Source organism: Ursus arctos, unplaced genomic scaffold (genome assembly GCF_023065955.2).
Source record: "Ursus arctos isolate Adak ecotype North America unplaced genomic scaffold, UrsArc2.0 scaffold_11, whole genome shotgun sequence".
Classification (NCBI taxonomy): Eukaryota; Metazoa; Chordata; class Mammalia; order Carnivora; family Ursidae; genus Ursus; species Ursus arctos.
This window is the reverse complement of record NW_026622775.1, coordinates 15,862,680-15,879,041: the sequence shown is the minus strand read 5'-3', so window position 1 is coordinate 15,879,041 and position 16,362 is coordinate 15,862,680. Positions and strand designations below refer to the sequence as shown.

Sequence of the window (16,362 nt, the reverse complement as noted above, 5' to 3'; positions counted from 1 at the left end):
ATATAAGAAAAATTACAACTAATGATTAATTTTCCTTGTATCTGAATAGCTTACGTTGTATTTCCCATTACATTACTCATATTCATTTGAACATTTAATTGCTTCAAGTTGATGGCAAACACGACCAATGTTTCCCATGGGGTCCCTTGTTGGCTTGCTGCTTTGTTCGATTTGTTAAAAGGAGTTGATGTTTTTGAAAGTGAATCTAAAAACAAAAAAATCAAATGCACATTCACTCACAAAGATGTTCAGACAATGAAAAGTTACCACTCTTAACACTATAGTCCCAAAAGTAAAAAGATGGTATTCTTAATTAAAGCCTAATATTTGATAGCTGTCATATTGCCTCTAAAATACTAGCTACCCTTTACTGAATGTTCAGTAAGGGCTGGCAGTCTTCTTGTAAGCTCATAAAGTTCTGTATGATCTCCATTTTGTGTGAGGAAATTCTGGTGTGCGTGGGGTACAGCGGCACAGATCATCACTCTGGGACTTTCTTAACAAATGAGAGAACCATAAGTCGCTGCTGCCGAATAGGTTTGATTTTGAAAAAGTTAATCTTTTTTTTTTTTTTTTCTGAATGTCAGACTCATTTATGAAAAAGTTAATCTTTGGTATTTATCCATTCAGTCATTCTTTTATTCAGCCAGTGTTTTTTGAACTCTTTTATGTGCTCAGCACTCTACTTGTATCTGAACATATAAAAATGATATAGTTTGTATCACAAGCTGAGAGTATAATGAGTAAATGCAAGATTCAAGATACACGCTGAGCCCACAGGAACGCGGTAGACGGGTGCCTCAGCCGGCGTCGGCATTTCAGAACCGTCCCTACCTTCAAAATCAAACATCTTTCACAACATCGTAGGTTTGTTTTACTTCTAAAAATAACTACCATTTGGCACAAAGTAATAATACGCTCATTCCTCTCTTCTTTTCCCTTTTTCAAAGCTACTAGCCATCCAGCTATCTCTTCTGGCAAATACTTTGAAGCGTTTGTTGTTTGGTTTGGGGTACTCCCACCCCCCTATCTTCCATAAAAATCTGCAAGAGTATATTGCCCTACAGCTGAGGCAGAAACTGGGAGTAACTAATTAAGATTTTTATCTTGGGGGCATTGGAAGGATACTGATAACAAAGAGAGCAGTGTTACCTCTTCGGGGAACTGAAGAATCAGACACACTCCTTGATCTTATGGAAGCTGGGGATTTTAGGCTCTGTGCTGCTGTCCCTGGTGACATGGTGCTGTTTGTCATATGCTCATTGAATACATTAGGTGACTGAGGCATGTGGGTGAAAGAGGCTGACTGACTAGGCTGCTCCCAGGTCCTGCAGTAAGCTTTTCTTGACGATTCAGGGGAAAGATGCTGGCCTACCCCTTCAATGGAATCAGGTGTCCCTGGGCCAGATGCTATTAGAAAAGTAGAAACAAGATTAACAGAAACAAAATTAATCAGGGTACAATCTCCATGTTACAAAATAATAAATTTCAGCACTCCACCTTTTCTAATCATAGATTCCTTCTAGTTCTCTATTTGAGAACTGTACAGCAATTTATGGTTTGCAAAGAACATTCCAGCATGTTATTTTATTTAATTCTCATGGGAATTCATGAGTAGGGCAATACACGTGCTCGTTTTCCATTTTACAAATAAGGGAATAGAGGGGCGCCTAGCTGGCTCAGTCGGTTAAGCATATGACTCTTGAAATTGGCTCAGGTCATGATCTCAGGGTTGTGAATCCGGCCCTGTGTCAGCATCCAAGTTGGGTGGGAGCCTGCTTGGGATTCTCTCTCTTCCTCTCCCTCTGCCCCTCCCGCCCCCCCCCAACCAGGCCTTGCAAGTGTGCACTCTCACTCTCTCAAAAAGAAAAAAAAAAGAGAGAGACAGACTCAAACCTGGATTTCTAATATTTTCTACTGTATCATGTTATCTCTTTCACTTACACAGTATACTACTACAACATCTAAGTCCAGGAGAAAAAATGCAGGCAATGTGATAGCATATCCCCAACATTTTCTGTTTTTCATGCTTAATTAACCATGATTAACTTGGATGATTAGATGGTATTTCTGCATTTCCAGATTTTGTAGATTACAGAATCATCAATACAGAATATAAACCAGCTGAATGTAATCTCTAAGAGGGCAGGCTTTTTGTAATCTCCAATACTAATGTATCCCCCAGTGGTTAGCATGTTAGAGGCACTCAGCAGACATTTGCTGAATGAGTGAATGAATTACATGCTACAACTTACCAAGTAAGACAAAGTTTGTGGTATCAATCATTGATTCCTATTACTACTATAACCAAAATTAAAAGCAACCTAATATAATTACAATTACACAACAAACTTACTCGGCAAATTTATAGTTTGGTCTCCAAGGAATAGACGTCTTGCAATACTTCTCCTATACCAGGCTCTTGGAAATGCCAGAATTTCACTGAGTCGACGCATATCATATTTAAAGGAGGCAGACCCTATATCACATACAGCTGATACACAAATAAATCATATCTGTTAGAACAGATTTCCAAAACCTTTAATATTGTCACATGGTAGGTATGACACACACACAACTGAATTATAATAATGTTATAATTAATGAAATATCGAAATAAGTTACATGGTATGATTACTAAGTAATAATATTGGTTTCTTCCACAAATGATAAAAATGGCATATTTTTACACTATTCCCATTTCCTTTTTTGAGGTGAGGGCAACTTGGAATTCTGTTGTCATGAAATTCTGAGAGGTTCTAAAGATCAGACTTACTGACAGCTTTCAACTTTAACATACGGCTCTTCTCAAACATAGAAACTGAACAATCAGGATGGGCAGGACACAAACTTCTCAAAAGTAGTTGCAAACCAAATAGTGTGTGGCAAGAGCTACTATTTTCCTTTTAGACAGACAGCGGGGACTTGTCAGTCTGAAGGCATTGTGATGGCCACTTCTGGGGTTCTGCCCTGCTTTACATGCTCTTCTGTTCCTCCACCAGAGCTTCTGTAAGGAATCACACACCAGTGTACCCCAAATCTAACATTTCTGTTTCAGCCTGAGTCCATACCCACATAGCCCATCAGCCAATTATCTATCTACCAGACTCTCCCACCTAAGCACCCTATTAGGCACTTCCTTATTTTCGATCTAAGTTAATGACGGTCCACTGTCCCTTCAGTCACCTAAGCTAAAAATGTGAGGCATCCTTGTTTCCTCTACTCCTTACGCAGCTTGTCCTCAAGCTTGTGGGTTCTATTTCTCTTAAAACCATCCTTTTTTGTTGTCACAGCTCAGGGCTTCACTCCCTATTGCCTGGTCTATTTCAATAGGCTTTTCAAGCATCTCTCCCATTTTACATGCTGCCATCAACTCTTTCTAAAACACCAATCTGAAATATCATCCCATTTCTTTTTTTTTTAATGCAAACATGTTATTTTATAATCCAATACAAATTTATTGTGTGTGGTAAGAACACTTATGATGAGATTACTATCTTCATAGGGTTTTTTTTTGTTTTTGTTTTTTTATGTCTTCACAGATTTTAAAGTGTAGAATACAGTACTGTCATCTTTAAGCACAGTGCTGTCATCACATTTCTTAAAAACCTCTAATGGCTTTTCACTGACCAAAGGATCAGAACTCTGTTCTTTAGCCTAGCATAAAAGTCTCCCAACAATCTAGTCCTGGTCTGTTTTACCAGCTTTGCCTCTAGCCATTTCCTCTCTCCCCTGGGACATTTAACTATACAACCAGTTAAATGTTCAGTTATACCTATGCTTTGCTTCAGTGAACCGAAGTATGATCCAAAAGCAGACTTTTTGATGCTTCTGTACCATTAAAGACCATGTTGCTATAGCCAAGAATTTTTTTACGTAGTTCTGAAGATCTGGTCCAAATATCATTTCTTTTGTGAAGCCTTCCCTGATATCTTGAATAAAACAATTTGTTTCTTCCTCTTTATATAAACCTCCATTACAGCGTTAATCCCACTGCATTGTCATTTATTTGTCTACTCGTTAAGACCTTGCCTTATTCATGCTGGCACCCTGAATTATCTAGCAGAGTTTTGGCACAAGTTCACCATAAAATATAGGCTCAGTGTATGTTTGCTGAATATTAGCTTTAAGTGTACTTACTATATTTGTGCAACTAATAACTTTAAAAGTTTTCACTTCCATAGTACTCCAAATTCTTCAAAATGTTCCATATGCATTTAATTTTAAACAGTCAAGTCGCAACATAAAGAAAATGAGCAAGCGATTTGCCCATAGGTACATGGCTAGTTACAAAGCTAGTAATACACATGTACACAGCTTAAGATCTTATGACACTAAGTAAAAAATTTTTAACCATCATCCCTCATTAGTGTTTTAAGAATTTACAATTAGTAAACTAAGCTAATGAAAAATCAGAAATTTTACAAATTCATGGTAGAGAAGCAAAGAAGCAGTTTTCAGTGATTTAACTAGGCATATTTTGGCCTTTGGATGACATTTCTAAGCATTTATCTAGAAATCATATTCCTAACATTGCTTACTTCGACTGAGATACTACATTGGCCTAGACTGTTATTCCTCTCATTTAAATCATTCATCACTAAAAGCTTAATATTATTAAATGTATTTAATATTTAAACACTGTTAAAAAGGAAGCCCTTAATTAATTCTGAAAAACAGCATTTTAATTAAGAAACTATACGATTAAGTACCAGATATATTGATTAGTGTAGTGTCCATTTTGCTTGCAGACTTGCTTACAGACTGACTTTCAAAAAATGAGGCACCTCCTGAGCGCCTTATCCGAGACAAACTCACTTTTACAAATTCAAGGTTTATACTGAGTGAGTCTTTTCGACCAGTGACTGAAGTGGGTTCTTCATCCACATTCCCTTTAAAACAGAAACAAAAACAAAAACACAACACACATACACACACACATATATATATACATGTATGCATATATACATACATATATGCAACTAAGTTACATGAAATTATCTAATACACTGGAATATGCCATCAATTATAATCACTTCAAGTGAGGTTAAAAACTTAAGAAGAATGATCTAATGAGCATTAGCATTCTTAACAATAGTTTAATAGTTTCAAGCCCATAAACAATAGTAATGATTTTCACAACACTTCTCCAACAAAAACTAGCACTGACATGGAGTATTTGTTTTTGTTACTTCTCTAAGTAAATCAAGAGACATTCACTAATACCAACATCTCATACATTTTTAGTGGTAAATCTGCATTTTAAAATGACAGTGTGGGGCGCCTCGGTGGCACAGCGGTTGGCTGTCTGCCTTGGGCTCAGGGCGTGATCCCGGCGTTATGGGATCGAGACCCACATCAGGCTCTTCCGCTATGAGCCTGCTTCTTCCTCTCCCACTCCCCCTGCTTGTGTTCCCTCTCTTGCTGGCTGTCTCTATCTCTGTCGAATAAATAAATAAAATCTTTAAAAAAATAAAATAAAATAAAATAAAATAAAATAAAATAAAATAAAATAAAATGACAGTGAAATTTAAGTTGGTGAAATAATGACAAGAAGGAGAAGTAGTAGCAGCAGCAGAAGGTGGTTTCATTTTAAATTGACAAATGTGATGCACAAACTTTAAAAATTTACTACTTGTAGAATACAATTTCTTATACAAATAATGATTTGGTAGAATATTTAAACCTTTAAGTATCATAAATATCCTTTTAAATCCAAAGATTATTGTGCTGCATATGTCACTTGTAAAATACTGTTTTAAAAGTCTTCTATAATTAATTCACCTGAATTACTTATTTCATATTTCTACTTATGTAGAGACAGAATATTGTTAAGAAGAAAAATAAAGTTTCTAATCTTGTTTTATATCCATCATTAAAGGTATTATGATTTCTGAAAAGATCAAAACTTGAAAAGGTGCTATAAATTCAAAAAGACGGAAACACTTTAAGTATACCTAGTCCTCCTGATCCAGGTGTGAGCCCAGAAACAGCAGTTTTTTGTTTCCCTGCTCCATATGGATGAAACACATAAAGGGAAAAGTCAGACATGCATGCAGTGAAGCTCAAACCAGATGAACTGCTGCTAGAACTCGTCAGATCCGACTGACTGCTACTATGTCGACTTCTGCCAAGAGGGCTGCCTAGGCCTGATGAACCTACAGTGGACACAAGAAATCCAAAATATTCATAAGTCACAGAAAATTTTAAAAGCCTGTCACTTAATACATTCTTAAGAACCAAACAAGACTTGAAATTAAAATGGAAATACTCAAACATTAACTGATCAATAGATTTAAAACCTTGGAATCAAAATAAAGACTTAGATGTACTTTTCAATTAATTTATTCTCTTAACTAGGGTTGAACACCCTGTTCATCTTTGAAACAATTATTTAAACATATGACTGGGAAACTCCATGGTTTCCTGTTTCTTTTCTCCTTTGCTCCACTGGAAGCAGGCAGTGGAAGAGACATGAAACAGCTGCGGCTTAGTCAAAGGGGGAGAACAAACTATAAAAAATCCAAATCATATAACTGGAGTTCACATTTCAGTAGCAAGCACTGGCAATAGAGCAAGGTACACAAATGCAGAAAGTTAAAGATCTCTTTCTCTGAGAAGAAACAAATGTCTCCATTGGCAACACTTACCACAGGTGTATAGGCTGATTCAAAATATGCTTTAAATGTAAAAAATATGAATAAAGCATTCAATAGAACATTACATGATTTTGCAGATAATTCCAAAATATGTATATCCAAAAAACATAGACCTTCTTTGGATTCATATTGCAACTGGTTACTTGACATCCTACTAGAATGTTTCACAAGCATTTAAAGCTTGCCTGGTCCAAAACTGAACTCTTTATCTTTACCCTCAATCTGTTTTTCTTCCAGTGTTTCCCATCTCCAGTGAGTCAACATTTCCAAGTAAATAGCTCAGCCAGAAACTTGGGAGTTATTTGTCATCCTTCCTACTTCTAATCTCTATCATGCAATTTATCACTATATCATTTCAACGTCTAAGAACATATATGAAATCTGTCCATTTTCCTGGTCTCACTGTTGTTACTCTAGTCTAAGCAATTACCAATTCTGGGCTGCTGAAATGGCCAACTGTTCTCCCTGCTTCCTTCTACTCTTGTTCTCTTCCTTTTTTTTTTTTTTCCATAATAATATTTTTATTATATTATGTTATTCACCATACGGTACATCCCTGGTTTTTGATGTAAAGTTCAATGATTCATTAGTTGCGTATAACACCCAGTGCACCGTGCAATACGTGCCCTCCTTACTTCCCATCACCGGTCTATCCCATTCCCCCACCCCCCTCCCCTCTGAGGCCCTCAGTTTGTTTCTCATAGTCCATAGTCTCTCATGGTTCATTCCCCCTTCTGATTACCCCCCCATCTTTATCCCTTTCTTCTCCTACCAATCTTCCTAGTTCTTATGTTCCATGTTTCTCTCTAGTGAGAGAAACCATATGATAATTGTCTTTCTCTGCTTGACTTATTTCACTTAGCATTATCTCCTCCAGTGCCATCCATGTTGCAGCAAACGTTAAGAAATCATTCTTTTTTTTTTTTTTTTTAAGATTTTATTTATTTATTTGACAGAGATAGAGACAGCCAGCGAGAGAGGGAACACAAGCAGGGGGAGTGGGAGAGGAAGAAGCAGGCTCATAGCGGAGGAGCCTGACATGGGGCTCAATCCCATAACGCCGGGATCACGCCCTGAGCCAAAGGCAGATGCTTAACCGCTGTGCCACCCAGGCGCCCCTAAGAAATCATTCTTTTTGATAGCTGAGTAATATTCCATTGTATATATGGACCACATACTCTTGTTCTCTTCCAATCAACTACCACACCGCACCTGGACTGGTGGTGTTCTAAAGGTGTAAATCAGAATCTCACATTTACCTTCCCGTTTATCCTTCAGTGGCTTCCCCACATAATCTCTTTCCCATCTCTCTAAATCTTTTTCATACCAATCTACCTTCTGTTTGCCACATTCCACTTAAACTAGTTCTCTGTTTTTGTTTAAACTTGCCAAATTCTTTCTTGCTTCATGGATTTTTATATTCTTTTTTTTTTTTTTTAAAGATTTTTTAATTTATTTATTCAACAGAGATAGAGACAGCCAGCGAGAGAGGGAACACAAGCAGGGGGAGTGGGAGAGGAAGAAGCAGGCTCCTAGCGGAGGAGCCTGATGTGGGGCTCGATCCCATAACGCCGGGATCACGCCCTGAGCCAAAGGCAGACGCTTAACCGCTGTGCCACCCAGGCACCCCGGATTTTTATATTCTATACCTAGGGCGTTCATCATCCCAACTCTCTGCTTGGCTAACTCATACTTGCCTACTTCACATTTCCACTTAAAATATGCTTGTTTGCTTATTATCTGTTTTTCCAAATTCAACTTAGGTTCCACATATTAGGGACACATCTGCTAGCTAGGTTCACTACCATCTATTCAATCCCTGGCACTGACCTGGACCCCAGTAAAGTTCAATAAAGATCCTTTGAAAGAATGGATACTGTTGGAGCATGTGGGTGGCTTAGTCGGTTAAGTGTCTGCCTTCAGCTCAGGTCATGATTTCAGGATCCTAGGATTGAGCCCCAAGTCTGGCTCCCTGCTTAGCTTCTCCCTTTCCCTCTGCCCCTCCCCCTACTTGTGCTGTCTCTCAAATAAATATTCTTAAAAAAAAATAATGGATACCATTATAACCTATACTTCTTATACATTTATTCTCATTATTCTTCCTGCATGTTTTATGATGATTAAAATGAGGGATGCTATATCATTTTTTTTATTTTCTAAAGAATCAAAATGTGGACATAAAAAATAGTCACTGATTTCATATTCCTTTCACTACATATACTTAGTATGGTACATATATACACTACTATAATAATTTAAGTGTCAGTAATTTGTGGCATTTTGTCATTAAGAAAAAAAGTGAATATCCCAACACAGAAATGGACATGGGCATATTTATCTCTCTCCCTCATTAGCCAATGAAGTAATAACACATAAAATAAAACCCCATTTTAGCCCATTACATTAATAATGATTAAAAATAAATTTAAAGCATAATGTTGAGAAGAATACAGTGAACCTGGTGTCTACATACACTGTGGTGAGGATGCAGAAATCTTAGATTTACTAGAAGAGTAAAACATATAAAACAGTTTAAAAATGTTCACTCTCTCTGACTCAGGAATTCCACTTTTAAGAATTTATCCTAAGGATGTTGATTTATATACAAAGATATTCATCTCAATATTATTTACAAAATAGAAAACAAAAAGCCCAGGGAGTCTCAAATGTAGGATCAAAATGATGGAATCTCATGCAATCATTAAAGTAATTTTAGAGATGAATACTTAATAATTTGGGGAAAACTTATATTTTAAGTTTTTAAAAGATACATAGCAGAAGAGATTAAATTGTGCCTGGGAAGAAGGCTGTATCTACAAAAGTGCTAGAGAGTAGAAAGGAAGTGATAATACTGGTTATCCATGATAAAAGGATATTATTTTCATTTTCAGTACTCATGTTTTCCATATTCTCTCTAATGAACAACGAGGTAATTTTACAATAAAAAAACAGGTTCCCCAAACCTGACACTACCACTCCAATACTTTATAGACTACAACACAATTCCAACAGCAATATTTTGGAGCTAAGTGTGAGAGGCAACTGCATTAGCAAAAATTTATTTCTAAAATATCGACTTTTTGTTTTCCTATTTTACAATGAAAACTTTCAAAGATTCACACAGCAAAGCAATATTTTACTTTAGCCATTTTTTCAGTGTCTTCTGACATTGAAAAATATACCTGGGGGCTTTTTTTACCCCTGGTTATGAACCACTGTTTTAATAATAGTTCTCTTATTAATAATTATCAATTTTCATTCATTCTAGTCTCTTTAAGAATGGTCAATAAAATCTTTATCATTTGCATATGCTATCTTTCTATTATTTTTAGGGCAGAAATGACACTGAGATTTAATATAGTGAACAGTGACTATCTCACTAGGAAATCATCAGTTGTGTGTTAAAAACAAAACCTTTCATGAAATGGACATTTGAGTTATAAATATATATATCCCTATATCCCTATATCTATCTATCTATCTATCTATCTATCTATCTATCTATCCATCCTACGATTAAATACACACACACATACATCTCTACTACCCCTCATACAATTTTAATTCACTGTGATAAATTCTTGCAAGATAATACTATATCTTTCATTTTCCATTTGCAACACTGTTACTCTTAAATGTAAAAATAGAGAATAAAATAAAACATTCAAAGTACTTAAACATGTAATATGACAATTACTTCATAGTGCTTGTAGTGTGTACATTCAAGACAACCAAAAAATGCTATCCAACTGCCATTCATTTGTACCGAAATATACTTGAAAAATTCTGATCTCTATATATTTTTCTATAAATACTCTAATTCTCAAATATTCTCTCCTTTTCCAAATTTATTTTTTTAGAAATATGTACTAATTACTATTAAAATATTTATTTGAAAATAGTACTTGGCTTTCTACCAGCGGAATAAGAGAGTATTTCTATACCCGGTATTCCAGTTTTGCTTGCAGAGGTCTTTGTTGCACTCTGAGTAGCATTAGCTCCAGGGGATAAAGTCTCTGTGGGATACGTAGTCCCTAAAGTCTCCAGTTCGCCTCGATTTGAAGAAAACACCAAGTCCAGGGATGGCAGCTTTAGCATGCATTCTACTCTTGATACTGGTAAACAGCTAAACTTGATCTGTGAGGGCTAAAAAGTGCAGAAAGCCAAAAAAAAATTAAAAATAAAAAAAAAAAGTTTCTAGGTACTAGTTAAAAAATTTCACACTGGATTCCAAAAAATACAATTAATTTCCATTCCAATCCATATATAGCAAATTATTTGACACTTTAAAGGACTTTGTGTTTCATGTCCCAGCTTTTTCAAACAGATATTTATTAATCAAATATTTATTATTAATATTAATATTTATTATTAATCTGATTTATTAATCAGATATTTATTAATCAAAATTTATTAACAAAATGGTATTTTAGGAATCACCTGAAACATATTTAGACATTTAGATAATTCAGAACATTAACAATGTCTATGTTCATATCATACTTGTTCATAATCAAGTTTTTAAAGGAAATAATTCCTCTATACTAAAATTTTTAAAAAGCTATTATAATAATAGAAGTTTTATAAACTCTCAAGCCCTCCCCCATTAATGTGATCATCATATCTTCAAACGGCTAATGCAAAACTCCATCCTGAAGCCCTTTTGGCCAAACTGCTACTGTAGAAAATAGTTTGAACAGATGACCATTAGTGTTTCTTTTATTCTTGAGATTATCAGATTTTAGTTGAAGGTAAACTGAAACCTGAAGTTTGGTTACAGGTAGTTTTCAAATATTCTTTAATAAATGGACTCAATCAGATGCTAATACACTCCCAAAGGGCTATGGATAAGGCTGCATTTTACAATAAATATTAAATAAAAATTCCATAACTTAGCAAAAATCTAACAAAGGTACTGTGTGATTTACATCTCAATAACATTTTATATTTGCCCAAAAAAGATCTTAATGGCAAGAAATATAGGTGCCATAATAAAAAACGGCATAAAATTCTAAAAAAAAGGGGGGGGGGTTTAACTTACACATTTTTATTTTTGCCAAAAAAGTATAGGATCTAAATTTTGAAAGCCCAAGGATCTACGAACCTCCTCAGCAGAAAAGTAAATACACACATAAAATTGTACATATACTTCCCAAAGGTTCAGGTGATCTCTAAGCCATTATAGTTATACTAAAGGTTCATGAATCCAAGGTTAAAGAAACTTTAAGGGAAATAATGTTGGAAATACTCAAACCTAAGAAAAACATTTTTCTTTAAAACAAAAAGTTAAAAATGAAGTATATCACCTGAACTCGTACATAAACCACAACATCTACAGGGAAGGAAGAGTAAGCAGATGTTGAAGATGATACTAATGATGTTGTAGATTCCTCCATAGGATCTGGTATTTCAAAATGTCCCATATCTTCATCTTGTGAACTGACGGCTGTTAAAATATTTAGTTTTATTATTAGGGCAAGGGCAAAATATTTATTTGTCCCATATCTTCATCTTGTGAACTGACAGTTGTCAAAATAGTTTTATTATTAGGGCAAGGGCAAACTATTTATTTTTTTAGATTTATTTATTTATTTGAGAGAGAGAGAAAGAGAGGACGTGCATATGGGAACACATGATGGGGGAGGGGCAGAGAGAGAGAGAATCTTAAGCAGACTCCACCATCAGTGTGGAGCCCAATGGGAGACTCCATATCATGACTCTGAGATCATGACCTGAGCCAAAATCAATACTTGGACGCTTAACCAACTGCCGGACATTCTGGGCAATCCTTTCTTGGGGCACCTGGGTGGCTCAGTCGGTTAAGCGTCTGCTTTCGGCCTCAGGTCATAGTCCCAGGGGCCTGGGATCAAGTCCCACACTGGGCTCCCTGCTCAGGGGGAGCCTGCTTCTCCCTCTCCCTCTGCCATTCCCCCTGCTTGTGCTCTCTGGCTCTCTCTCCATCAAATAAATAAATAAAATCTTAAAAAGAAAAAAAAGATCCTTTCTCTTATGCTAGTACTAAGATCAGGGATATGAACACACAAAAACGTGCTTCTGTAGCCCATCATTCTACACAACTTTTCCTATTCAAACTTCTTGCTCACTTCTCCAAATTCCAATTCCCCTCCTATTATAACAAACACTGTACAAAGAAAATTAAGCTTTTCCCTCAAGAAGTTTCCAGTCTAGGAGGGAAGTTAATGTAGGAATTAAGGATGTTAATTTTGTCATTAACTAGCTGTGGCCATGGGAAAATTGTATGACCTCACCAAGACTTAATTTATTTGTAAATGAGGACTAGATGATTTCTCAAGTTCTTTTTCAGTTCTATAATTCTTGATCACTGAGTATATTATATAATAATATATAACAGTATTAAAAATCCTTCTAAGTAATAGAATTTCAAAATATTTGTCATGCAGGGGCACCTGGATGGCTCAGTCAGTTGAGCATCTGACTCTTGATTTTGGATCAGTTCATGATCTCAGGATCCTGAGATCAAGCTCCACACTGGGTTCTAGGCTGGGCATGGAGCCTGCTTAAGGTTCTCTCTCCCATTCCCTCGGCAAGCCCCCTCCCCAACTCTGTGCTTGTGCTCTAAAAAGAAAAAAAAAATTGTGATGGGGAAGTAAATATATAAGGAGGATACTTACTTGTATAATTCCTTTCAATTGGTGTAATTGGGATAGTTTCCAGGGCTTTTTCCAGAAAATCTAATAGGCAGGGACTAATTACCATTTCTTCTGGCAATGACTGAAGTGCTACCCAGGCATATAATTTGGCTGTTTTTACTCCTCCACTTCCTTTTCCTTTGGCTAGAACATTTACAAATGTGAGGTGAATTTATAGTTCCCATACAACATATAATAATTTTGTGAGAAATTAGAACTATATATGACACTTTAATCAGGACACTTATACTTAAACCATACAACAATGCAATAAAAATAGCAGATTGATAGAAATGACATATTAATATTAGAATATAAAGATAATTAATGATACATATAATAGTTATTCCTACTTGCTCTAAGTCGCAAATGTTGCTTCAATTTTTCAAGTTTATAATTTGCTTAGCATCTCATTTAGCATTATTTTGTCTACTTAAGGAGATAGAAATTTTACTAACAATATTTTGTGTTAAGTGAGGAAAAATATTTTCAGGCTTTCCTATGTTCCTGCTGTTCTTAGCTTGTAGATCTTTATAATGCCTCCCTACATGGACTGCCATCCCTCTTTCTTTCTACATAACAAATATTTCTGTGTGAGTAGAATGAATATAATAGCTAAGACTTAGCTAACTTTGGCTTAGGTTTCCACCCCCAACATATATTAGCTTTGTAAACCTAGTAAAGCAGCTCAACTTCTATGAGCCTGAACTTTCCTCATGTATAAAATGGGGATAATAATATCTGTCCAGCACTTAATGGGCATAGACGTCAATTCAAAAGTGATATAAAAATATTATGCATTATTATCACATTTATTAGCTATTTTAAAAGATTTATATATCAAATTCCATCTCTCAAATGAAACATTTTAACTAATTCTTGTCCAGTCTGATATTCCCTTTTTTTGGAAATTCTACTATATATATAAGGTATCATTCATGTGGTGTGGTAGCCAGATTCCAAAATAGCTTCCAGTGGCCCTTGGTATTCATGCCCTTGTGTAGTTTTCTCCTGCACTGAATAGAGCTGACCTGTATGCTCACTAAGATATTGTGGAAGTGATGGTTTGTGACTTCTGAGGCTAAGCCGTAAGAGATACTGCAACTTCAGCTATGTTCTCTTTTGGATCACTCCTTTTGAGGGAAGTCAGCTTCCTTGTTATGAGAACATTCAAGGAGCCCAGTGGACAGGCCCACATGGGGAGGAACTAAAGCATCAGTTTGCCCACCATGTGAACGGGATGTGATGGAAGTAGATTATCCAGACCCAGTTGAGCATTCTGATGACTGCAGCGTTAGTCAACATCTTGACTACAATGTCATGAGAGACTGTCAAGTTAGATTCACCAGCCAAACTGCTCCTGAATTTCTGATCCACACAAACTGTGTTTGAGGTTATAAGCCACCAGGTTTGGAATCACTTGTTATGCAATAATAGATAATTAATAAATGTGGTTAAGACCAATGCACTTTGTCTTGAAAGCGTAAGTTTGATGTTTCCATCTAGATCATAAGCTCCCAAATATGAACTACATAAAAATTTTCCAAAATATATACAGATTTAAAAAGTTAAGTAAATAAACTATCTAGCATATTAAGTTTCTTTTCACACTGACATTCTAAGGTAGTATCAGTTTGAAAAATAGCAAAAAGTCAGTCCACACTTCCATATGCTATTTTTATACAGTTGTTATTGACACGTCTATGTGATTTTTTTCTTTAACATATGAATTTGCAAGAAATTCTCAATAGAGCAAGTAGGTGATGACTAATAAGTTAACAAAAAATAAATTAAAAATAAAGTATATTTTCCTGAAATACCTGAGGGAATAGGTGGGGGTTGGGGAGGAAGTAAGGTGTTAGTCTTGCTCTGGACAGTGCAAGGTAAAGGAGGAGAAGGAGGAGATGGTGCACTATCTTTCATACCATACAGCTTGGACTCTTTAGAGAGGGTTCTTGGCAAGGAAGATCCTCTGGAGGCATTGGGTGATTCGGTCTTTAGTGTCTTGGAATTGTAATGCAGCTGTATTAAGACAAATAAACTTCCAAAATTAAAATAATGAAGATGAGAAAAACATATGTAGAAAAGTGTGAAAGAAAGTACACCAATCCAGGAGTCAGAAGACCCAGTTTCAGTTTTTACAAGTTAATGCTGTGATGCTAGCAAGATTCTTCAGTCATCCCAGATAATAAGTTCCTTCTAGCTTTAATTCTAAAATCTAAAAAATAGGCGTTTAATTAAGTTGGACTAGGAAAGGTTCGGGAAATGTAATGAGTATCAACGCAAAAAAAAGTAACTTCTTACTGACAAATTTTAATGGAAAAGCTGTATAAAAGAAGTGGCACTTGCAATTTGGATATTCTTATGTTCAGAATATAGCTGTATCAGAGAAAACTGTTGGAACATCTCACTTTAATATAATCAGTAAAGGAAGAACATGTATGATAGAAAATAAACACTGCTAAGAATAATCTAATCCTAGACTTTAAGGTTTTTACCTTTACATCAACTCCAGGAATGTAAAATACTGTGGTTTCTAAGTCACTAGACTTTGTCTGTAGAGATGATGGCACTTTCTTGCCAGTCATTAAATGGGTGGTAGAAGCATAATTAGTTTGAAACTTCTTCTTTTTTGAAGGAGAATCTTGGTCTAAACTCCTGGAACTTCTATCATAACTCCTATAAATAGAAAAATGATTTTTATCTTTTTTAAAAAAAGGCATTTATCTCCTTTTGTTTAAAATCAAACTTTTACTTATACAGTAAGCGGAAAGTAAGCCTTCATTAATCAAGTTGAAAAAGGAAAGCTCATTAGTGCCTGGAGCTACACTGGCTAACACCATGCAGGATGATGTTCATGTTGTATGCTCTGTAACTACAGAGAGCAGCCACCTTTAATCTTTCCTGAGGTCGCAGGTGTTTCACATGAACATATTAGGTTGAGCCAAATGAATTTGCCTTTTACACATAGGTAAAACCAGCTGAATATCAGCAATTTATTGTAATGAATTAACATGCTTTTTTTATTATTA

General features: G+C 35.6%; 1 protein-coding gene across 17 annotated transcripts in view; it reads right to left on the bottom strand.

The window, feature by feature from the left end:
• Positions 1-16,362, bottom strand: part of BLTP1 (bridge-like lipid transfer protein family member 1) — a 195,615-nt gene that overhangs the window by 13,402 nt on the left and 165,851 nt on the right. For 11 of the 17 annotated variants that reach the window (XM_057310047.1, XM_044384298.3, XM_044384300.2 and 8 more), the window contains 10 exons: positions 15,829-16,009; positions 15,151-15,352; positions 13,313-13,474; positions 11,966-12,105; positions 10,604-10,805; positions 5,958-6,158; positions 4,713-4,892; positions 2,357-2,494; positions 1,153-1,410; positions 55-205 (listed from right to left, as the gene is read on the bottom strand). In XM_057310047.1, the coding sequence (XP_057166030.1) occupies positions 55-205; positions 1,153-1,410; positions 2,357-2,494; positions 4,713-4,892; positions 5,958-6,158; positions 10,604-10,805; positions 11,966-12,105; positions 13,313-13,474; positions 15,151-15,352; positions 15,829-16,009 (1,815 nt within the window). The remainder of the gene's footprint in view (positions 1-54; positions 206-1,152; positions 1,411-2,356; positions 2,495-4,712; positions 4,893-5,957; positions 6,159-10,603; positions 10,806-11,965; positions 12,106-13,312; positions 13,475-15,150; positions 15,353-15,828; positions 16,010-16,362) is intronic. The other 6 variants (XM_044384302.3, XM_048212127.2, XM_048212128.2 and 3 more) reach the window with 1 other exon arrangement.